The sequence below is a fragment of the Meleagris gallopavo genome, chromosome Z (assembly GCF_905368555.1).
Source record: "Meleagris gallopavo chromosome Z, MGAL_WU_HG_1.1, whole genome shotgun sequence".
Taxonomy (NCBI): Eukaryota; Metazoa; Chordata; class Aves; order Galliformes; family Phasianidae; genus Meleagris; species Meleagris gallopavo.
This window is the reverse complement of record NC_139435.1, coordinates 23,426,350-23,450,773: the sequence shown is the minus strand read 5'-3', so window position 1 is coordinate 23,450,773 and position 24,424 is coordinate 23,426,350. Positions and strand designations below refer to the sequence as shown.

Genomic DNA, 24,424 nt, shown 5'->3' with positions numbered 1-24,424 from the left:
GAGAAAGACTGAAAAAAAAATCTTTCTCTGCTAGCATTAACTTACAAGAGATAGGAGAACATTGGCTTTAGACAAGGCTGGGCTGTTCTGCTGTACTTTTTGTATATGTAGCAAAATTGTTCTTCTGTTTCAGCATTTGCACACCTGCCTGTTTTGATGCAACACCTGGCCAACAACTACAAACACTGGAAAATGCTGGATGAGTTAAAATGCAAGAGCCTCAGGCTTCCATCAGAAAACAACAACTGACACTAAAACAAGAAAAACAGACCTCCCAATCTACCAGTTCCACTGTGAATTGCTTATTAACTTGGATACAAAGGGGATAGTGTTTCCGTTCAAGTGAAACTAAGACTGTGTGTCAAGAACAAAGTATTTTATCTATCATTTTTAAGCTTCTCTGAATTCTATACAAAAATATTTTCAAAAAAGGCCATAAGCAAGTGCACTTTGGAAATATCATTTTATGGCAGATAAGTATTTCCAAAACTAATTTCTAGTACTGAATGTAAATCTGCTAAATCTTGTATCAAATACAACTGTGTCCACTAACACTTCACACAGCTGTTTCTCAGACACAGGTAATCTAGTCACCAGGAAAATAATAAGCTGAAAAACAACCATATACACTTCTCAGTTACCTAGCGTAAATTTATTCCAATTCTGCCAGTGTTCTTTAGCTCTTTCAATCACAGTTGTAGAGAGAGCATGCACAGTAGAACAAGTAAACCTCAAGAAACTGGGCACACTAAAAACAAATCCAGCACCATTTAAAGTAAAACCTTCATTATAGATAATATAAACCTGCTCTTCCTTTTCTATATAGGAAGTGAAATTCCCGTACAATGGTTATACAGAGGAGGAAAATAAGCATGTTCTGTGTAATTGGTGCCATCCACATTTTTCTCTGCCATCTTAGACGTTAACATGTGATACTTTGTCAAGTTTTACATATAAACCTTTGTGGCAGTTGATTGACATCCCATTTTATAATGTGATGGTTGTACACAGTCATCAATTTTATTAAACTGATCTAAACTTTATGAGAAGGCCATATATTGTGTTACTCACTTATCAGATGAGCCTCCATCTTTTTTTTAAAAAAAGTTTCCAGGTTATAATTTATAACAGCATTACAGTTTGTACTGCTTCTTCCCTCCTAACAAAATGCTGCTTTGTTTGGTCATGTAAAAAAAAAAAAAAAAAAAAATTCCAAAAGTTGTAAATAAGTAAGTCAGAAATCAGACATAGTTTTTCATTGGTTTTAAAATATGAAATTTATGCTAAAGCTTCCTAAGCACAAATGCATATTTTTGTACATCTCATTTTAACCACATGCAGACCATGAACATGAGTTCAGATTTTAGACTATTGTCAGATTATTCAATTAATAATGGCAGAACTGCTGATTTTTAAACACTTTGCACTGCAGGCAAAAGCATCAAATCAGTGACTCGAGTTGAAACGAAGGGTCTCGAGGCAGACTCTTTTCCACACCCTTACACTCTATCTACAACTGAACTAAGAAAAAAAACAATAAAAGGAGCTTAGATTGCTGTGGAAGAAAAGTGACAGTGACTGTTTACTGCAAGTAGCTTGTGTAATGTGCCAACCTTTTTTGTATGTTTTGTACCAAGTTTGGAAAACAAAATGAAACATTCATAAAATGTGTGTGCAGAAAAAAAATGTATATAAGGTATATTTTTGTTAGAATTGTAAAAGAACCTTACTTTTGGTTGCTATGTGTTAAAATGCTGCACTGTGCATATTTGAAGAATGGTGTTTCTGGTGAAAGATATATATTCATTATTTCTTACTATATAGGCAACATTTTTTCAATGGATTTTTATTCAGATGAGTTGAACCTCTGTTTTTTATACAGTAAACTGCTTTTACCATTCCTTTATCTAGAATTAGCGCTCTCCGTGGTTGTATCTTAACTATTCCAATGACTGAATGCTCACTGCAGCATGCATTAGAGAAAAGAATTTAAACTTTCAAAACTTTGTCCTCTTAATTTATTAAACTGTAAGATCATACTGCGTAAATGTAAGATCATAGCCATGTAAAACATTTCAATTCAGTATTGTCACAGCTCTGTCACACAAAGAGGAATGTCAATGGTAGAAGGGACGTAAGAAATAAAGTTCAGCCTCAGTACCTGAGTTAAAGCATTAATGTGAAATACTTGTTGCAAGATGCTGTGTATTTCTTTTACCCAAAGTAAAAAAGTAATTGATGTGAAGTAATGTCCTCTTTAAGAGTAGAAGAAATAAGCATGAATTAATTTTTATGTACCACTTTTGTCAGACTCCTACCTGTCCAGTGACTAAAGTCTGTTGCTTCATACTGTTATCAGTACATATATAAGAAGCTTAAATTGCCTCTTTTCTCTGTACAGATATTAAGGCTACTTCTGACATTTACTTTCACAAGAACATACAGAATTCTGCTTTACTGAGATCTGGAAAAAAAAACTTAAAAAGGAATCATAGTAACACTGAAACGCCCGCTGCTCTCCTGACCTTTCACCAGCTTTGCAGTTTGGACACTCTCTTTATCTCGTGTCACCCCAATGGCACCCAGTGCAGGAGGTGAGGCCGCACAGCATAGAGCAGAGTGGCACAACACCTCCCTTCACCTATTGGCAATGCTGGGCCTGGTGCTCTCCAGGGTGCAGTTGGCCCTCTGGGCTGCCTGGGCACACAGGGGAAAAAGAGCCAAAGAGGAACTTCCTCTCCCACTTTGTACCTCAGTTGCAAGAGTGCAACACTTGCTGGTGAACACTATCTGAAACAGTGCATTAGATAGAGACTAATGAGCAGATGAGGTTAACGTGCTTTCATCCTCACATGTGTAGTAACACATACCCAAAGGCATGCTATAACCATCTGTAATCCAGTCTCTTTCCCTATCATAGGATAGCCATCTCGAGAAAAAAACATGCAGTTCAAGATTTAAAGCTGACTTCACCTTCCTGAATATAAAAGGAAACATTACTTAACAATTTCTCCATTTTCTTTTTTGTTTGTTTTTTTTTAATGCCATTTGGGATTCCAAATTCAACAGACTCACAAAAGCAGGGAAAAATACAGCCTAAAATGTTATTGTTCTCTGCCTCCCCTTCCAGGGATAATTATGTTCAGACTCAAGAGGCAACGTTTGTCTTTTCGGTGCTACGGGAAATGCATGTAACCATGTGAGCTGGGGGAAGCAAATCAATGTTTCTTTAGTTCCTCCTAGAAAGTTGGGAATGCTTCCTTTTGCTTTTGCTCTCGTTGGGATCCACTTAGCTCTTTGTTTTAATTACATATACTGCAGCTGCTGGACTTTAAATCTGGAATTAAACCACTGGAGTCTACAGTACTGAGAACAGTTAACTCACTGATTCAAAAGGAAGCGATGGTATTGGAAAGTTCCAGAAGACTTATCCTGAGCTATTTTAAGCACTGGGTCTGAGGAGCAGAACTGAGGACAGTGGAGCCCTATTTTAAATTCCTCAAGTCTTCTTGACCCTAGGTCCTCTCTGTTCCAGAAGAAACAGTAGAAGGATGGTAATCCATCCTCCTTCCCACTGACTTTCTCATGATTTTGATAATTCCTTCCTCTATTCCCCATCTCACGATGATTATAAATAACTGTTCTGAATTTAACTTAGTGGAGGGTTTTGGGGGACTGGAGAGTTTTTGGTTGGTTGGTTGTTTTTTTCCCCAGCGCTTTTCTTTTTTTAATTATGTTTGTTGTTAAATCTGCTCAGCTTTGTAGATTACTGCTTCTTTCCCAGACTTGAAAAAGGCACTGTGTGTTTGGAGGCTTTAAGTTTTTTTTTTAACTCTAAAATACTATTTGGGCTTACACACATAGTGTAAGTTTCTTTGCAGTCAAATTTTATTCAAGAACTCAGTGCTCAGCTGGCAGAACAGATCAATTACTACTGGTTATGAAAATATTTTTACATCATGAAAATCCCCAGTAAGGACAGCACCTTCATGACAGACAAATGAATTCAATGAGTACACTATGTAATGACTAACTTGAATCAATCACACTTCATGCTAGACATCATAGTGGTGTACTATCAACTCCAGTGTAGGTTAACCCACAGTAAAACTGCAGACTTCCCTTCACATTCACATGTAATGTATATCCAGTTATGCATATTTAGCCTGTATTCAAGCAATTTAAAATTTTGATTGCAAATCACCATTTTGTGCCAGTTTCTGGAATAACGTTAAACTGCGGAGTCTAGATTCTCGTTCACCATCCTTCCACAGAATAATGAGATGGTCAGCAGAGCATGTAACCAGACCCAGTTCACTGAAGTACAGGAACATCTGCAATGAAACCATTACGATTATTATGACACTCACATGATATTATCAGCTGATTTAAATGTTCAGCATAAACTGGACTTAAAAGGTACATGTGTCTGAAATGGTTTTGTTCAAACATCAGGCATTCAAAATTACAACATACATTTTCTGTATGTTTGAGATTGTCATAAAATATCTCTATGAATACAACCCTTAAATAACACTTTTCCCTGAAAGATTTCCATGTGAAGGAGGAAGTAAAGCTTTACAGATAGAGAAGCTAAGGTGCAGCAAATTGAATAAAACATTTTCTAAGTCAGCAGTAGAAGGGGCATGAGTTGCATGACCTCTGTCTTACAGTTTCTGCTCAGAAATAGAAGCCACCGTACTGTTCATTTGACTACACAGTACCCACACTACAACACAAGCTACTCCCACCAGACCTAGAGGAATCAAGAATAAATACCTCTATCAGAGACACTGACACGTACCTGGCCACACACAGAGGGCAATAGGCCAGTGAGAACTGTGATAAAGGAGAAATATAGAAGTAGTGGAGAAATTCCACAAGAGCAGTGGAGCCAGTAAGATAAGTAGTGATCCCTAACTTCAATGACCACAAGGCTGCCTCTCATCAGCTAACATTTCAATATAGCATCCAGTGGAACAAGGCCACACACAGACATCATGGCATGCTTGCAATGCTCTGACCTCTGAAGATACTGAGAGATTTGCCTGGAGGAAGGACCAAGACTGTGCCACAGCCTATCTGCCCCAGGAACAGCCAGTTATTAGCTCTGATTCCAGTAAAACACACAGGCCAAGCGCACATCTTTGACCATCACATTTCATCCACCACTCAACATCTCCAGCCTCAACTGCTCCAGTCTGTCTAGAGTCCATACTTTCTATATGTAGAGCACTGCAGGAAATCATTTTCACCATTAGGTTACCTGCTACTTGATTCTAAAGCATCGCAATAAAGACAAAACATATTAGGACAAAGCAAAGAAGGCAAGAGACAAACAAGACACTATATCTCCTTTTGTAGGTACCTACTTTTCTTACTGCTAAGATAGTCTTTTCTAATAGTTTTAGAAATAGTTTTAGAGAAAAAGATGGGAAAGAGAGGCAGAAAGATTTGCAGAAATCTCTGTAGCAGATGGGATCATTCTATCTATTAGTGAGAATCTTCCAGCTTTTACCAGTTCTGCAGCTAGTCTCATGCAATACTTTCGAGCAAAATTACTCCAGGACCTGCCCCCTCCTCCCTTCCTCATTACCAAACCTTTCTCCTGCTCCTACCAAGAATATAACAGCTCACTGTAAGAAAGCTATCTTTCTTTCCCTCCAATATTTTTGCTAAACATTAACATTGAAAACACAAGTGTGGAAGGGGAAATGCCATTTAAAAAAATACTATACTCTGTTAGGCAGCATGATACCTGATGTAAACCTAAAAGACAACCTTAATGCTTACAGCACAGGGGGTACAATTACAGAATTGATTTCATTTTTTATGAGAAAAGTTTACAGACTGTAAACTTAAGGAAATTTTGAATAAACATCCAGTTCCCAGTTGTACTGTTTGCAGTCTCCAAAGGAACCCAAAATCCTACCATATTTTTCTACAGCATTTTTGTACAGTCACAGTCTTCATGCATATGTCACTGTCTGAGCTCTAATGAACTTTAATTTACTAGTATTATAATTTTCACACTGTTCTACATATTCCACACAATCAATGTGTCTATTAATTAGTTGCTAAATTTCTGATGAATTTAGAAGGACCTAAAGCCCAAGACTCTCCTACAGCTCCATAGTATGATGAGGACAGTCCCAGCCTCCAGACCTACAGAGTCAAAAGTTACAGCGTTTTAAAGAACGTAAGTATTGCATAAGTAATTAATGGACATAAAATTACATAAGTGAATGAAATTCTTTTTTTCACCCTACTAAAACTGGCCTACCTGTACAGCTGATGAATGACCAATCAGATCACCAACCAGCTCCAAAAAATGCATAGGTGTATTCTCCTGCACCTTCTTAGCTTGGTTTGCCTGCTTGTTTGCCCTTCCAAATCCCCACATGTTGAAGAACCCTGTAGGAGAAAAAAAAAAAGTTTTCTTTTGGAAAACAAACAAAAAAAAAGCAATTTTTATTTCCATTGGCTAAAAAGAAATCTTTGAGAGTTGCTTCTAATCTAAAAGTAGGATAGTCTGCATGGCAAAGTAACTGAAGCATTATACTGCACAGCATTTCGGAATCAGAATTACTCATTTTTATGGCAGAGGAAAACACAGATATTTTCAATCTTGTTATAATGTGGCAAATTTTGAATTACTCACTTGGATGAGAAAATACATGTATTCAGCAGAAAAATCCAGAAGATGCTTAAATGGCAAAGGCAGATGCAGGACAGTGATGCTCTGATCTCCTTAACTGCCCAGCTGTCATTTGTGCTCAGAAGAGAAAAATGAAGTGCCAATCTCGTCCCTGTGTGTCCTCCACTGCACATTAGAGCACTGCACACAAGTAGCAAGCAAGTTTTTGGTGCTGAATTGCCGTTTTCATACCACTTACTGACTTCTCATTTAGTCTTAAAATCATCACCCAAAATGTGCAACAATAATCCTCGACGCATTCCACTTATGTACAAGAAAATACATATCTGAAGAACTGTGTAATGACATTTACAGAATGAGAAATTTGAGTTCTGTACACAATGAAGTTCCATCTTTGTTCCTAACCCTTCAAGCCTCTCTACATCTGAATAGAGTTCTCCGATTTTCTAAATGCTGTTTTCACCCCACACTCCAAGCAAACCTGCTGGAACTGGTTCATTTGGCAGCTGCTGCTTTTCCCGGAGCTCCCAGATGCGTACACTGCCATCTTCTGAACAGGATATCAGCTGCCTGTCAAAACAGTTGATAGGCAATGCAAGCATAGATACAAATAAGCTGTATCTGTAGCAGGACAAACTATAATGAACTTGAAACATAAATGGAAAAATTTATGTTTTCAAACTTTTTTTTTTTTTTTAAATCACACTAAAACACATCTAGGCTCTGCAAACACACAAGATGACTTCAGCAAGCTTTCTTTCATTAAGCAAAACCATATTATTTATGGAAAGAGAAAATAAGGAAAAATAGCCTTTTTCATTACACATGAACAATGTGCTTTGAAAAATGTGAATTTTCAAAATCAAGACCCCAATTTTTAGCTTCTAATAGAATTTTACTCCATCAAACTTAAAAATAAAGGGATTTAAAAATGCAACTCATAGATAACATTAAAAACTTGTTATATATGTAATTTTCGTTAATTTTTTTTTAAACTTGGCTGTCCAAAATATGTTCTAGTCAGAAATTCCACTCTAATGAAAGAAGACTGGAAGTTGTTATTTTTTGCTAATATATTTTGTTAGTCCTTAGATATTTAATGAAAATGATTTATCAGATCTGCCACAGGTCTTTGCTTTATGTAAGTTAAACACCATTAAGCTGTATTTTCACAATGTAGACAAAAGTGTTCATGAATTCTGACTTTGAAAATAGCCAAGATATTTTATTTTGAATCTGTCTATCAAGCACACGGGATTAGTTATTTCGCATTGAATTTCGAAGATAAATCAACAAGTTCTACCTTGTAAAAGCAGATCAAGCTAAAGATTAAGTCTCTGCCCTAGAAATTAGATGTAGCTTTGTAGACTGTATCTAGTCACTCTGCCAAGTTTTGAGCTTCTTTACTGCATGACAAGATGTACCATGACTTGTACCTGTTTGGAAGCATCTCAATGTGCAGTACAGAAGAGTCGTGAGCAGTTCTCTGGCAGGCAATCACACGCTTCATTTGAAGATTATATACGTATATGCCTTTCCCAACTGCAGCATACACGTACTGGAAAGAAAATTCAATGGAACAACTTATAGAAACAGACAGTGAAATATCACCCTGTGTGTTATGGATTTCCAGCAGGCCTTATGATATCATCTAGTCAGCATTACATGGCTAGTTTCTGTACTCACGTTAACTGCTTTATCCTACGCACATGGGAACAAGAAGTTTCAGAAAAAAAGATGGATCTTTTGGAAGAAATGAGAGATACTCTACTACAAGCAGTTATTTAATTTCAGTACTTTCATCCTCTGTCCTATAGTCTAAAGAGAAATCAGGAATATCAACAAATTAACACATTTCTACAATTAAACATTTATATTCTTACACTAAAAGTATAGCTCTGTGTTTTAACAAAACCTATTTTTCTCAAGGATGAGTGAGAATCCAGAATTCTAAGGATTTCTGGAGAAATCTGAGAATTCTACATTTATTGTTTTGTTTTTTAATTTAATAAATCTGCACAAAAGGGTCTTACCCAAGGATCCACTCCATATATTACACAATACTGTGAAGACCAGTAAGCATTTTACACGCAATGTTGTCCTTCAGTGAAACAGAGGGATTCTATCTGATAACCACCACAGTTCTAAGAAGCCAGAAATACCTTGCACATCATTGGACCTGGATCTTACTGTGACTTAGCTGTTACGATTTCAGAAAAGAACAGCCATACCTGATAAATACTTGGCGCCAAACAGGAATGAAAAACACTCCCACTCAATGTATTCCAGGACATACCTTGTTTAAGCAACAGTATCCTGGATCTTTTTCCTGAATGGCCTGCTTCCAGCCACAGAGCCTCAACATCAATGTCTCATAAGCAGTTCACTCCACACACTTGTCAACATTTCGTAACGCTGGTAATCTAGATTTTTTTTTTAACTAAAATTTTCTATTTATACATGAGAAGGAATGCTCCAAAATAATGCCTCCTATTTTATTATGTTGGCTCATTTCACCAGATACAGATGTTGGTAGTATGGAAGTAGAGGTTGAACTTTCCCACCAATATTCCATTACATTTGGTTGCTGTGTGATAGATGGCAGCAGACGGGCAGTATGAAGCAAAGGCGTGTCACTGAAGAAAAGGTGATTCTAGTGCTACCATTCAAACCTCACAATAGAGAGAAATACAGTTCAAAATTCTGCAGCAATTTGTTTAGTTCAGTTCCACGAATGGAAGAAAGTTCTCAGCAGACTTAGATTCCACCCCATTCAATACTTTTAACTACGTCTGAACTTCCAAAATTCTTTTTCTCCTACAAGCTCCATTTTGTGCATCCTTTGAACAAGGAGTCAGAATGCTTTGAAGCCAAATCACAGAACTCCTGAACAAGACTGACTTTTTATTCCTCAGCACTGACAACAGAACGACATGAAACCCTACATTAAAACACAGCTACATCTCTCTCCTTCTATTCCCACTCAGTGCTTCTATTTGCAGTATTTTTGAGAATAATCCATAATCATGCAAGACTCTGAATGACGACTTGGCCCTCAGGCTGCGTTCAGGCTTTCCCACAGTTTTCATTCTGTTATAGCTTACAACTTCAAGTCATTTCCAGAAATCTTTTTCTTAATCATTTCCTTGCAATGCACCTTCCTGCTCCAGAACAGAATCCCACTGTACTCCAACAATGAAATATTTTTTCCTTTGTCACTAACAGGCAGTGACATTTCTCAAAAGTCAATAGCAATCAGACGATTTTTACCATTTCCTCAACAATGACTGAGCTCTCCTTAGTCATCTCCAAAGTAACTGTACAAGAGATGCACGGTTTTGAAAAATGCCATTCCAGAACCATGACATGAAAGAGATCTACACCATCAGAATGTGTTTGGCTTTTTTTTTTTTCTAGTGGTTCTGCAAACAGTTGATTTTCTTTTTTCAGTCAAAAAATAGTTGTTCCAACAGTCCATAATGTTAGCTCCCATACAGCCAACATCCTACAATCTGCAGTTAGCTCAATGACCAAAATGTACCCATTTTAAAGAAGTCTATCCAACTGCTTAAAACAGCAACAAAACTGAAAACACAGAACATTCGCTCTTTTCAGTATTCACTCAGCTTAAGAATTCTTACCTTGTCATCAGATGCTAAGTGTTGAACTGAAGTTTCATTTGGACTTTGGGATAGTTTTATTTCTGTCCGTGCATCTGGTTGGACTGAAGAGTCCCAGAAGTTGCACTCAGATGCCTGCTTTGTCCAGTCAAGTGCATCCCAAACTATTAACTCACCCACATGAGAACCTGTTGCAAAAGTCAAATCTAAAGAGGAAAAAAAAAAAAAAAAAAATCACATTGAAATCATATTATTTTAAAACAAACAAACAAACCCATCCATTTCAAACAAGGTTATAGCCCTACACAACAAAAAAAGCTTATGTTAGCATAACTGACTGACTGAACAAAATCCTCTCCCCCTTGAGAAAATTTTTGTTTGATTACTTAGAATAGCTGAGACAATCGAAAGGAGATGAGCTCTCTCTTGTAAAATCAGATCTAGCAAAGAGGACATTCACTTGCTGCAAAGCACAGTATGACATAGGCAGAGACCATCACTGAAAGTATTTACAAGTATTTGAAGTTCATATGTTGCTTACATGAAAAAGCCTCTTATTCATTTGATAAGTAGGTACATCACTAACCCAGAAACAACCACCAGAGAATCCAAGTTTTATTCCCTCCATCTCTGCTCAATAGGCCCTTTGTGCCAATCTGGCTGGCACATATTAGCCAGAGTACAAATATACACTCTATCACAATGGGAATAACTTGTCCTGGGCTCAGAGGGAACTCAAAGAGACAGGTAAGACAATAAAGCAGAAGGGTAATGCAGTCTTTACCTCGGCAGAATTTCAGGCAGTCCCTTGGTCCAGTCAAAATAAGCAACAGAGATTGGATCATCTTCTAGAGCCTCTAAATAATGCATTTAAGTGCAGGCCCACATCTGTACCCCCCTAAGCCTTTTCTACATCATAAACCTAACTGGTTTCATTTCACATTTCACTGCCTTCACAGCTACCACAGAAAGGATCACCTACTAGTTATAAAGCTTCACTCCAGTTACAAGTTTGTTCCCAACAAGAAGCGTGCAGTTGAAATATTCCACCAAAACCCCACTTACCATTGATACTGACCAATGACAAGATGTTATCCTGATGATCGACAAGGCGTTTTACTTCAAGGATATTCCAATCTTTGGACTTATCACTGGAACCAATCAACCTAAAAATGACTTCCAAGATAATGAGAGAAACTGACTAAATAAGCTTTATCATTTGTCAGAATAAAATATAGATATGCTCAAATAAAATAGATCATATTCAGACAGACACAAATTTAAGCACATTAAAAGTGAGACAGTGCAAGATGCGCACTGCCATTTATGATCATCTCTTTAACTGCTTTCCTCATAAGACAAAAATGTGAATAATTTATTAGAGTGTTATTATTAATGTCTCCTATTACAGCTGTAGGGATCGAGATTTCGACCTAGTAACTTTGAAATTTAGAGAACTCAATGATCAACATTAGAAGTTGTACAAAGCAGAAGTGGAAAGTATTAAACATCTGTATTGATAAGTAAGGTAAAAAACAATCACTGTCTCAAAGGATGTAATTCTCTGTAATAACGCAATCAAAATCTCCAAGAATTAAGACTTCCTTTCAGTCAGTCTTGGAATTTCAGAATGTCAGAACTGACAGAACTTCAGATGGAAGTTTATTCTGTATACCCAAGTCTAAACACAAGACTATTTCTAGTTTGCTCCAAACTCTTTGATCACATTATTAGATGTTTTTTTTTTTTTTTTCATCCAAGTATATTTAATAATATCGGGCAAAATCTGTTTTTTGGACTCTTTGTACACTTTATCTCCTGAAACTTTTTCTACATTTTGGCATTTCAGTAGTTTCATAAAACACTTCTAAAAGGCTCCCCACAAACAGCTAGCAAATGATTTACAGTTTGCATACATAGAAAAGCCTGTCTAAGTGAGGTTCAAATATGCCAACATCATCTCCTTGCAGCTTTGGATATTGTTTTATTAGCAATACTGCACTCTGTATCTTAGGATGGAGTTCCTAGGCATTGAACAGGTATGAAAACAAGTTCCAGACCAGAAGGACAAATGCAGATATCCACAATCAGATCTGGACAAGTGGCATAATAGTAAAAGAATGCAGAAAAGTTTTGACCATTTCTCAATGAAATTTTCATCTTAATGAAAGGAGATGACATAGGAAAGTTGCTAATTACACCTTAGTACCTTTCACTTTTCCTATACAACTCCAGCAATGTTCTGTGTACAGGTATCTCTGATAAGCAATGACAGAGGATACAAAGACCTAACAGAAATCCAGAATACTCACTTAGCTCTTTGCCAACAGCAGCCGCAACACAATTTTTAGGCAATTCAACCAAAGCACTAATCCCTTTGAAAAATAAAGGAAATATTATTGATCGAAAGAAAACACAGTTAACTGACAAATCCTTTTCAGTAATGTTTTTCATAATTTTCTGTGCAAATTACTAGCAAAACAAAATCATACTGCACGAAGCCAAAGTAAAACTGCAACAGAAGTGAACAGATTATTTCAGATGGAGGTAGAGTTTGGTTCAAAAACCAGCAGAATTCTTAGCACTGAACTTGAGATAGGAGCTAAAGTTCCTACAAATCATCTTTTTATTTTAAGTAGGGCTAAGATGTATATGTCCTAATGCTGGACAACATAAAGGACACTGTGGTAATTACTAGGACTTTAAATACGAGTTGTTGAAGTTATTAGATACTGATATTGCCACAATATATGTTAAATTAAAATATTAAGCAGAGCCAGCCAAAGCAAAACACTGCATAAGAGAAGACGTCCAGCTTACTGTTATCCTGCCCTTGTTCCACATAGACATCCCCCAACCTGTGTTGTCACATTTATATGGAAAAATTCCTTAAAGAATAAAACAGTCTCTTTCTTCCCCCAAAAAGGAAGCAAGGGATCAGGAGAGTCAATGCAGCACATTCCATTGGTCAACCCTACATACAAAAGTGTAAATAGCACTCTATGCTACCAACTACAAACACCAATTAGAACTGCTATTTGGTAGGATAGCTTGCATCAAACCTAAAGAAATACTGGTATTCTCAAAGATTCAGAAGGGTTTTACTTATGACTATTACATTATATGACAAAAATAAGGAAAATATTGGTTTTAGCTCTGAATTTGATTAACAGCTTCAGAGCTATCTTTGTAAAGCATAGCAATAATGTGTAACTATTTTCTTTGCACAGCTAGATAATATAAGTTTATTAAAAGAAAAGCATGACTGACATTGAGGTTTTGATAGAAATACAGTAAATATAATCTGATCTCAACATTCCACAAAAAAAAAAAAATCACTGATTCTTAATAATAAAAAGAAATTTTACTACTCTACTACTAATACCATTAAGTTCTAAATAGAAATAATAAGAGGAAGTGAAAGGATCTGGCCCGCATTACAGCAAATACATGTGAGTCAGCAATAGAGGGTACAGCCTTCTAAGATTTCAAATCAATTGGAATACAGTTCTTGCAAAATATTTAGAGTAACTGTAAAGTATTATACTTACTGTGGTTTGACATACTCTAAAATTCACACAGCACAGGAGACTAAAAGCAGTCTTAATTTTGAAATGATTAAGTTTGACATTTTTTAAAAGTGGCTCTAATACATAATGTTATCATTAAAATTAAAGAGAATTTGCCAAGTTGGTTTTGCATCATTATACAGATCCATTTTACTTGCACTTTAACTGCTATAATGAGTCATTTACATTTTTACCTGCATCAGTAAGATGACTGGTCTTACACAAGAGATCTAATTTTCGGTTCCAAACACATAGATCACTCCCTCCAGACAACCATACATCCAGTCTTTGAAGGACTGTCAAACACTGTAGAACAAAAATCAGATATATGTCCCCTGCAAAAGTTCTGCAGGGAATTTTTCACTAAAGTGATCGTGAGCTTTAGCTAGATGAACCTGTAAGTACTATGAAATACACTACTAAATGTCAGATTCTTGAGAAATACAGAATTAATTACATACTATATGTTACATTTATTCTATCAACAACACAAGATCTGATCTCTAATGATATTTTCAATTAACATTCAAAAATAGTTTGATTGCAGATTGCCTTTTCCAATGCAATAACAAAACAGAGTTATAAAATCACCCTTAATCTATAGCCTTTCAAAAACAAAACTGAGGAATTCAAAGTTCCAGAAAGAAATTAAGAACTTCTTAAGAACAGTTCTCAAGCAGTCACTGTTAAAGGGTTACATCTTCTAAAATTACCCTGTTGTTCATTTAAATACACCTCCCCATAGGAAGACCCATACAGAAAAGATTACTGTGCACAAAAAGACAGGCAGACTTAGGGTTTCCTCAGCTTACCTTTACAGTAGAATGGAAACATGACACTTTTTGCACCTGTCTGCCAGTAGTGCAGTCCCAAACCTGACTTAATTCATTAAGGAAACTGATGTTATATATTTATTATAACTGCTGTGTTTATAACTAAAGGGGAGTTTGGGACATAGATATGCAGAAACTCAGTATTATAGCTTCGGACTGTCTTTTCAAAAGACCAAAATGACATACTAATAATTGCCTATCATTAAGATTCATTTTCATAGTAAGGATTACATCTAATTGTGAGCAATGACAAGAAGAAAATCCTAGTTTGATCCAACTATACATACTGCATATAACCAGCCAATAAATTCAAACAACATGTAGCCTCTGTAAATGCTTCCAGTAAAAACATAATACAAAAAAAAAAAAAAAGAAGTTCAAAACCTCTCCAGATCTAAGGATACAATAACTGTTCTATCAGCTGACGCTGTTAAAATCAAATGACTGTTTTCGTCAGAAGCATCTGATGAAAAAAACGGTGCTATAGCTGTAATCTTGTGTGTGTGACCATGAAGTTCAAAAAGTTTCTCTCCACTCTGAAAAATAAGAAAAGGGAAAATTAAGGGTAAAACTTGGATTAAATCTATTGTAATACATGACATACGTACCAAAGTACTTTTGAAAACAAAAATTCCTAAGAGTCTAAAATCTCAATTTCCAAAATTATTTATGTTTCTCTTCACTAGACCTCCAACACTTTCCAAGATCTTACCTTGTTAAACTTAAGTTAAATAACATATTAAGTACATACATGAAGAGTACTACATAGCAAATACAGTGGTTTTCACATTTACAGAGAACAATTTCCAGAATAATTACTTTACTTCAGAAGATTTTCAAAAATTATAATGAAATTTTTATCACAGCAAGCAAGGCCTTGCTTTGGCACTGAGTGAAGAATTTAACTATCACCGATTGGTGTTTTTCCAATAAAGTTTTGCATTAGCTCTCCGTTTAGTCTCATCAGTTTTAATGCAGTTATTGCAAACAGAGCTATTAAGATATCCTTAAAGAGATAAATACTGGGATCTTGCTATATAATCATAGAGTCCACAGTTAGCAGCTTAGTGTTTTCAGCAAGCACTAAGCATATATTAAAAGAAGAATTAGTCGTAAGTTCATATTCACTTCTGCTTTTCACATCAACATATAATTTCCCAATATGTGTAAAATCATTATGCCACCACAAAACATTTTAACTTCTAAAAATTGTTTTTTTTCTTATGTCCACAACACAACTTTTATTTTCCTAGTTCTTCTTTTAAAACTGAGATTTGACAAACTCCACTTCTACACTCTCAAATAGTATTTCTGATACAAATGAACGCAGCAATTGTTTTATGCTAGCAGACATTTCAAACAGCTCTCCGTAATGCTTACCCCCTCTGAAACAAATCAGCTACCCCCACACACACTAAAAAAGAGCAAACCTGAGCATTCCACAGAAAAATGATTCCGTCATCTCCTGCAGATGCAAACCTGATAAGAAATACAAAGTGAAACCTTAAATGTATCATAATATAACGGAACAGAAGTAAAATTATACATAAAAAAATATCTGAAATATCAGACTCTTGATTTTGATCTAAGGAATAAATAAATATCCATAAATCTCAATTAGTTTTCAAATTGAAGTCCTGAAGTCAGTACATTTAAATAGGTGTTTGCCAACAAAGAACAAAGCTAGAGAATTCCAATAAATGCTGTTATAAACAGAAGCCCACATTGCAGAACCAATTCTTTTGCTGTTTGAAAATTTGATGAAAGATGTTATATACAGAATAACCTCACACCCTAAAGCCAAATATTATCAGTCAGAGCCAATTGACTGCACGACATCAAACAAGTTAGAAACCACTCATCTGAGTTCAGCACCGGAGTAGAGGAGCCCAGTATTTATTGGTACTTGCATGTAGCTTAAAAAACCTCCCAGAAGGTCTGTATTTAAGGTGCCAGCAGGGAGAGAGAAGCAATTGTCCCCTTCTACTCTGCCCTTGTGAGGCCCCATCTGCAGTACTGTGTACAAACCTGGGTCCTCCAGCTGAGGAGGGATGTGGACTTCTTGGGTCAGTTCCAGAGGAGGGCCATGAAAATGACTGAACAACTCTTATTACAAAATGCAGAGGGAACTGGGCTTGTTTAGCTTGGAGAAAGCTCCAGGGACACTTCACCACGGTCTTCTAGTATTTAAAAGGAGCATCTAAACAGGAAGGATGCAGGCTTTTTACATGGAAAGATAATGATAGGACAAGGGGGATCGGTTTTAAACTGGGGAGATTTAGATTAGATATGTGGAGGAAATTTTTTACAGTGTGGTGAGGCACAGGAACAGGCTGCCCAGAAAAGCTGTGGTGTCCCATCCCTGGAGGCTCTTAATGTCAGGTTGGATGAGGCCCAGGGCAGCGTGAGCTGGAGGGTGGCAGCCCTGCCCATGGCAGAGCATTGGAACTTGATGGCCTTAAGATCTCTTCCAACTCAAGCCATTCTATGTTCGATGAACTAAAATATCTACTTATGTGCAAGAAAATAGTGAAGAAAATTTATATCACTTCTGTGTTTTTTTTTCTATTGCCAGACATGAATGTTTTCATTAATTACATAGAAATCCTTTCTTTTGAACTCTTACTTTGTAGTTACATTGCCTGTGAAACCTGCTAACAAAGTAAGTCTTCTGGCAGAAAGCTGTACTCCCTCAGCCCCAATTATTTTCAAATGCCCTCTTTTTTTTTTTTCCTGTTACAGTAAGAAAAATGGCTAAATACACTTTTTTTGTATCTTTTGTTATATTACATCCAATCACACATCTTCTTTAAAAAGAATATAGTGAAAAAAAATCTTCCATGCGTGCCCTTAATAACAGTAATATCTCATCTTTAGTGTACTTTTAGCTGAATTACGCACTGTTTTGCCACAAGGTCAAGAACTTAATCAGACTCTCACATTTCAGCATGATCCCTTTAAATTCCAGTTGCTTCTCAACTAACATTGGAACTGTGTGCTGCTTTACAAAAACCTGAGAAAGAAACTGGTGTCTGAAGGAAGTTTTGAGCACGATTTATCAGCACAGAAGTTTAATGCAGTGCTCTTCTGTACTTTTTCCTCTTCAACATCTAACCAGGATTTCTGTTTAAGCAAAGAGGTACACTGGAGGGTAGCTGACTCTACAAGTACATCCTGTTCACCAAGGTGAAGTTTTGCAGGTGACCTGATTCTTTTCCAGTCATGATCACCATCCTCTGTAAACGCATCTGCTTCCTGAAGGAGTAAGGAATGGTCAAACAAGCAACAAAGAAAGCTATTCTTAAAATGTGTTAAGAAATCTCTTTAGTTTAATGTGTCAAATGCTAGAGTATTACATGCAATTTTATCTCACTCATTTTTTGGAAGACACTTGCTGAGTCTTAGCCTTCTTTAGCAATCTCCCAATCAATACAACCCTTACTTCATGATCAAAAAAATACAAGATAAAAGGGGAAAGAAAAAAAAAAAGAAAAGAAACAGCTTTCTGTTACATTTATACAGGATTTATTTAGTATCTTCAAAAACCAATCTGAGAAAATTTTCCACTCACTGGTTTTAGCTGAGCCACTGAGAAAACAAGAAAATCCTTCTGCAAAATTCTCAATAAGATGATATTATCTAAAGATCTGAAGCGTGAAACTTGGCTTACAACAGTTGACAAAAAGCACACAATGGAATAGCAGCAGAAACTAAATAAAAACATTTCAGAAGCTGAGTAACAATACTAATTTTACTGAAAAGAATCAAGTGAAAAATATTATCAGCTGTTTAACAACCCAGAAACTACAATATTCTTCATAAATAAAACCCTTGAATTACTGTTCAGTGAGGTGACTATCAAACTTCCCAAACTCTCAGAATATTAACCACCTATGTAACTTACTCCTCATCCAGATGCTATTTCACAATCTATCTTCCATGGAGCCAACCAGGCTATAGTTTTACGCTGGTTACCATTAGTTTAACTCCAGTAATTTACCTACTACCATAAAATGGTGCCCAAATGATAAAAGATTTCTTTACCTCAGAAAGTGCCTGAAAACTAAGAACAGTCTGGCATTTTATTCAGTGTATGTTTTAAGAAAAATGTAACTTGAAAAAAATTTATTTTTATAACTTTTCTGAAAAGGAAGGGAAAGGAGTGAGGAAAAACAAATCACAATCTTCTAGTTTTAAATGAATTTTACTTCTGGTCAAATTGTGTAATGAAATTGTCGTGGAAATGAATGAAATTTTCTGCTAAACAGTTGCAAATTAAGAATGAAAACTAAAAATCTTACACAAAGTGAAATATATATATATATATATATATATATTCTACATCTTGGAGTCACAGGATCACCAAGGTTGGAACTGATCTCCAAGATCATCTAGTCCAAGCGTCCACCTATCACCAATACTTCCCTACAGAACATAAATGAAGTTATTGGGGAAAAAATGAATTAAGGGGAAAAGACGTACCTTGCAAGTATATTATTAATATATTATTAATTACAATATTTCTTCACAAAACGCCTGTTTAACACTATGAAGATAAAGTGTAGGTAAGAGCTTGGTTTCTGTTTGTGTATTGTACTGAACGGTAGGTCAGAGATATTCATCTGTACACAACCCATAGAAGACAATAAATACTCCTCAGCAAATAGACTCCTAACTATTATGTAACATAACTAGTTCTGAGAGTTTTCTATTTAATTCTTCAAGACAGGTAAGAGTCATTCTGGTTACAATTGATTAAAAGCTTCACAACTTTATTCTAAGGCGGTTAATTAATTCCTCTGTTTAATGATTAGGTTAAATGAGAGAGCATGCAAGGTTAATTTTACACTAAGAAAAAAGAACCGTATTTCATTCTCCTAGTCACACTTCCAAAGAGATAAAGGTAAAGCTAGTGACCTCATCTTTGCTTCATAATCAGATTTTTTTTTTAGATGACATCTTCCTTGGAATTTAACTAGTTACAAAAAAAATAAGAACAGAACAAAGATATCGGGAAATACATTAAAAAATCCACAAAGTTAAAACTGTGTAAGAGAGATAATGGAACTGTAAGATATCAAGTAATTACAGCAAATTGAAAACAGGAATTTGGAGTAAATATATAATATAGCGATTAGCCCCTTTTCAAATTTCAGTAGTCGTTACGCATAGAACTAAACTTCTGAACACTTCAAGATTTGAGAATTTCAGTTGCTTCAGTTGCAGGTCAAGTGAATTAAGCACTGGCATTTCAGAACAAAGGACAACAGATGCATTGCTTTTGACTCAGGAATAGCAACATTCAGTATCACTGAGAATATACCGTTCAATTACTACATTGAGGGACTCTGTAAGAGATGCACGGTCATTTGTGGAACCAAATGCTGAAATGTAACAAATAAACTCAAATCAAGAACACAGAACACATCAGACTACTCAGGAAAAAAAAAGGAAGCACTAGTCTGTAACGTTTCAGGAGAAGGCATGTGTATGCATATACAGAAGGGAAAGTTCAGCCCAGAAAACTATGGGCTCAATTAGCTAAAGGTGTTTCTTTCAAATAAAAGAGCTTGAGAAATGAAAATAACTTCTTCACCATTCTTTTTTCATTAAAAGACAAACAATGGAAAAACATAATAAAACAAGAGTACACCCCATGTCTTTTTAAAACCAGTCTTTTCCCCACCCTTCCCCAGCAAAAACAGAGAACTGAAAACATTTCTACATTTTCAAAACTATTATCTGAAGCATTCCCAAGAACACTATAGAACAACTTATGACGCAATTTCATACCTGTAATCATCTATTTGTACAAGAAAACGTACTATATCTTGATGACCTTTCAACACAAGGAGTTCAGTGTAAGGATTTTGTACTTGCTCTTCACCGATGGTCTGTACTGATGATTTCTAAAATTCATTAAAAAAAAAAAAAACAGATTTATTTTGTGCTGACACAAAAACCTGATGAAAGTAATTATAACATTTAACAATCTATTTATAGCCTCATGTGGAAACGTACAGTTATATCTGAAGTTAAATTAATTTTCTGAAATAATAACTTAACTTTAATTAAGATAGCCAGAAAGGCTCATTTCTTATCACTTCAAGTAAATAATATCCTTCTGGAGAATGTATTTTAAATCAAAATAGAGCATATTCTGCTTGAAAAACATTTTGTACTGCTTTATTCACTGATCTATCAAGACAAAAAGCCAGTTCAGCCTCCAGCTACCATATGGAGCCAGCTACATACACCATACCTTTAGTTTTTCTTTAAATTACATACCCTCCTGAGAGGTTTCTGCATCTCCCATATATATTTCACCTATCATTCAATTTTGAAGTTATATATAAGACAACACCTTCAATGATGTATCTATATTTATATGTCTCATCCACTGAACTCTATTCACAAAATACTAAAGCCAACAGCTTAAAAAAAAACATGGAGGACGATTAATCACTTCATAGAACAGCATCTACAATTACGTCAAGACAATTAAAAGCACTACAAATCACTCAGAGCAAGCTGATCACCCGGCAGGGTCAACAAAACATTGTATAAGCACTGCAGCGTTGAATAGGACAGTTCTGCTAATGTCAGTCATCAGTTTGTTCAATAGAAGGCAATTTCTTTGTGCTTACAGTCCTCAGCATTACGGAACAATTTGCTTTTTGGCATAAATTTTAAAAATGCCAAGGACATACAAATTGCTAAGCAGTAACTCAGTGACAAAATTCTTCCACTTCCTAACTTTATTACCTCTAGGACCATCTATTCTTTAAAGGTATCACAGAAACTACACTGTAAAACTGTAATTACCGAACGCTATAGCATAAGTGAGAGATAAACCTACATGAGACAAACATCCTCAGAAACATCAATATTTTCTTGCAGGAACAACCAATTATTTTCCATTATTTCTGTGTTGGTACTTCACAAGTTAAGAACAACAAAATTAATAAAAAGGGAAGGAAATCTGTGTTATATTTAAAATGAAGAGGTTGTCAAAATGCTAGTTCTTGCAATTTTATCTTGGTTTTGTGGTATCTGATGCATTTCATGAAGCAACTGTTCCTCATTTTATGCAATTATGTGAGAATAGCAGTTCCCATTTAAAACAATGGAAGTATAGTCCTCAGAGGTATAGAGAAAAGTCAGAGAAATATGAAAACTAACAATTCGGCCATGAAAAGCAAATCAAAATATTTCTTAAAAAAAAAAAAAAAAAAAAAAAAAAAAACTAGCATTTTAAAAATCCTAAAATATCTCAGTAGCATTGAGCTGACGACATAAGCAGTACTGTAGTGAAAAGAGTCCAGTTCTTTTATTAAATAACAGAAACATATATTCACAAAACAATTGCACCACTGCTTTGAAAAAGCCAGGACTTGTAACACTAACATCCTAATTCTATATTCTGTCTTCACTTCTTCTTCAGGATAACACAGTGATACTTCCTTTGAACCTGCCTAATTTCATTTTTTCTTACTTCCGCTTCACCTAAGATTGCCCACGAATACTGAAAGGTACAGTGCTGCAATGTGATATAGAGAACAACAACAACAACCAAAAAAACAAATTTTTCCTCCAGTTGTGTCATACTGCAAGCCATTCTTGCTTCAGATCTTCACCAGTATCTTCTCAAGTGTTAGATTATACTTGCATTCTTTCTCTAAAGAAGTCTGCTTGATGTAAACTAATTGTTAACTGAACCCTCCTGTAGCAACACCAAGTTTTTACAAGAGAAGATTAGATGCCGACCCTAATGGAATCCATTCCCAACTTACACATTTTTATGCAGGGCCTATAACCATCACTGCAATAATAACATTCAACACAGCTTCACAACTTTTTGATAATCCCTGAGATTAGAAGCACTTAAAGGTGAGATGTTCAAAAGCAATCTAACAAAACTGGATACAAAAGGATATAGAGATTCTTCTGTAGTTACCCTGTACTCCGGAGCACAATAAAACAGTTTATATGGACTATCAAGCACATACTGCGGCCATAAACATAAGAAATTCAGGAGCTCAAGTCTAAATCACATACTGTGAAACTGAAAGAATGGAATGGCTAAATAGAAATTCATATTTCCCGAATTTAAAATTAAAAACCTTTGCCAGAGGTTTTCACTATTCTCTCAGACTCTAGTGCTTCTGCCTCTTTGTGACCGACTGAAGCCACAGCAACAAACCAAACGCAACCAGCCCAAAGCCTACTGACTGTTACGGACTTCCTCATCTATGCTGTTGGAGTACAAAGAGAATTAATGCTTATGAAGATCATCTTCACATTGTCTGTAGCACAACACAGTGCAAAGCAGAAAATAATCTTCAGAAATCATCTTTATGTGTACTTATTTGTCAGTTTTCCACTGAGGGAAAATACCATCACACGGCACGTGGAATGAACACTGATATCAGCAGTGGGAGAAAAGTCCCATGAATCATGCTTATGAAAGCCAAGAAAGGCAGCATGGGAGAACTCGACCACACTTACACCTTGTTAAGATACGGCGTGCCTTGAAAGTAGCTCAAAACTCCGGAGAGCAGCAAACAGCAGGGGAGCCGCCTACTCCATTTCAGCACTGCCTTTACCAACTCCCGCCCTGAACACAAACCTGCTGAATACAACCGCAGTATAAGTGAGGACTGGACTGATGACACAGGTCAGTGGCACTGCCACTGACATTAGAAACAAAACGAGATGTTGTCACGGCTTGCTCACGCACAGCAGCTGAAGAATGATTTCCTCGTGCCTGTCTGCGTTACGAAAGCATTCAGAGTGAAAATCCCTGCAGCAGCGTTGCTAATTCCTGTTAAACACAGGCTCGGTGCAGCATTCCTCGGGACGAGGCAATGCCGTCAGCGCCACCCTCACACAGCACAACACAGAACCAGCCCACACACCGGCCATGTCAACACCGTCACCGCCCGCCGCGCGCCTTATCTCTGGGCGCGCCCCCGGCGCGGGGCTCACAGCGCCACCCCGCAGCGCAGCACGGAACGCGCACGGCCGGCTCACAGACACCCCGCGCGGCGCGGCGCAGCACGCCCCACTGCTTCCTCCCGCGGGGCTGAAGGGAGATTTCTCCCCACCAACGGCCCTACTCGGCCACGCCGTACCTCCGCCAGGCCCTGCGGCTCCCGGCCGCCCCCGATCAGCCACCGCAGCATCCCCCTGCTGCCGCCTCGCTGGAACCACGGGCCAGCTCCTGGCTGCGCGCCGCCCGGGCGCACGGTTTCCCCGCCGCTGGAAGGGCCCCCTTAATCGAGCTCTGCGCCGACGAACGAGCGGGCCGGGGAGAGGCCTGAGCAATCGAGTGCCGAGTGCCCTGATTGCACACGGTGACAAAGTAATCCTTCACTAGGTTCTGATCTCCCGGCTTCCAGCTGCAGAGGAAATGTGTTACGAACTGAGAATAACAATCCCGTGTTATTGCTACCCTCTTGCCTGTTTCCTGAAGTAAAAATCCCCCGAACTGCCTGTGTCTAACATTTTCTTGCATTTAGCAGCTTCCCTTGGCTGTAGCTGCTTTCATTCTCCACTGCTGAGCTGCCCTGGGCTCCACGATGTCTGCCTTGAACTGGAGGATCCAACACTCTGTCTGGCCTCCAAAATGGGGATATGCCATCAGGTTAAATGCCAGTCTCACACCCCTCAGTCCTGCCCTCACCTCCCTTACAAACGTCTTGGAAGCCTTTAAGCTTAAGTCAAAGCTTGTGTTCCAAAGGC

General features: G+C 36.9%; 2 protein-coding genes across 9 annotated transcripts in view; one reads left to right on the top strand and one right to left on the bottom strand.

Annotated features, from left to right (window-relative positions):
• PDE8B (phosphodiesterase 8B) overlaps positions 1 to 2,165 on the top strand; it is a 72,544-nt gene extending 70,379 nt beyond the window's left edge. For all 4 annotated transcript variants that reach the window (XM_085214562.1, XM_085214561.1, XM_010725532.4 and 1 more), the window contains one exon: positions 134 to 2,165. In XM_085214562.1, coding sequence (XP_085070688.1) covers positions 134 to 249 — 116 coding nt within the window. In that variant the 3' untranslated portion in view covers positions 250 to 2,165. The remainder of the gene's footprint in view (positions 1 to 133) is intronic.
• WDR41 (WD repeat domain 41) overlaps positions 1 to 24,030 on the bottom strand; it is a 29,918-nt gene extending 5,888 nt beyond the window's left edge. For 2 of the 5 annotated variants that reach the window (XM_085214564.1, XM_085214565.1), the window contains exons 1-13: positions 23,815 to 24,029; positions 20,474 to 20,589; positions 16,111 to 16,159; positions 15,085 to 15,216; positions 14,660 to 14,722; positions 14,042 to 14,153; positions 12,591 to 12,653; positions 11,344 to 11,454; positions 10,300 to 10,484; positions 8,095 to 8,216; positions 7,140 to 7,228; positions 6,284 to 6,414; positions 4,205 to 4,334 (exon numbers count right to left, since the gene is read on the bottom strand). In XM_085214564.1, the coding sequence (XP_085070690.1) occupies positions 4,205 to 4,334; positions 6,284 to 6,414; positions 7,140 to 7,228; positions 8,095 to 8,216; positions 10,300 to 10,484; positions 11,344 to 11,454; positions 12,591 to 12,653; positions 14,042 to 14,153; positions 14,660 to 14,722; positions 15,085 to 15,216; positions 16,111 to 16,159; positions 20,474 to 20,589; positions 23,815 to 23,865 (1,354 nt within the window). In that variant the 5' untranslated portion in view covers positions 23,866 to 24,029. Of the gene's footprint in view, positions 1 to 1,995; positions 4,335 to 6,283; positions 6,415 to 6,661; positions 7,229 to 8,094; positions 8,217 to 10,299; positions 10,485 to 11,343; positions 11,455 to 12,590; positions 12,654 to 14,041; positions 14,154 to 14,659; positions 14,723 to 15,084; positions 15,217 to 16,110; positions 16,160 to 20,473; positions 20,590 to 23,814 lie in introns of those variants that run through there. The other 3 variants (XM_085214567.1, XM_085214566.1, XR_014880698.1) reach the window with 3 other exon arrangements.
• Positions 24,031 to 24,424: the final 394 nt, after the last annotated feature.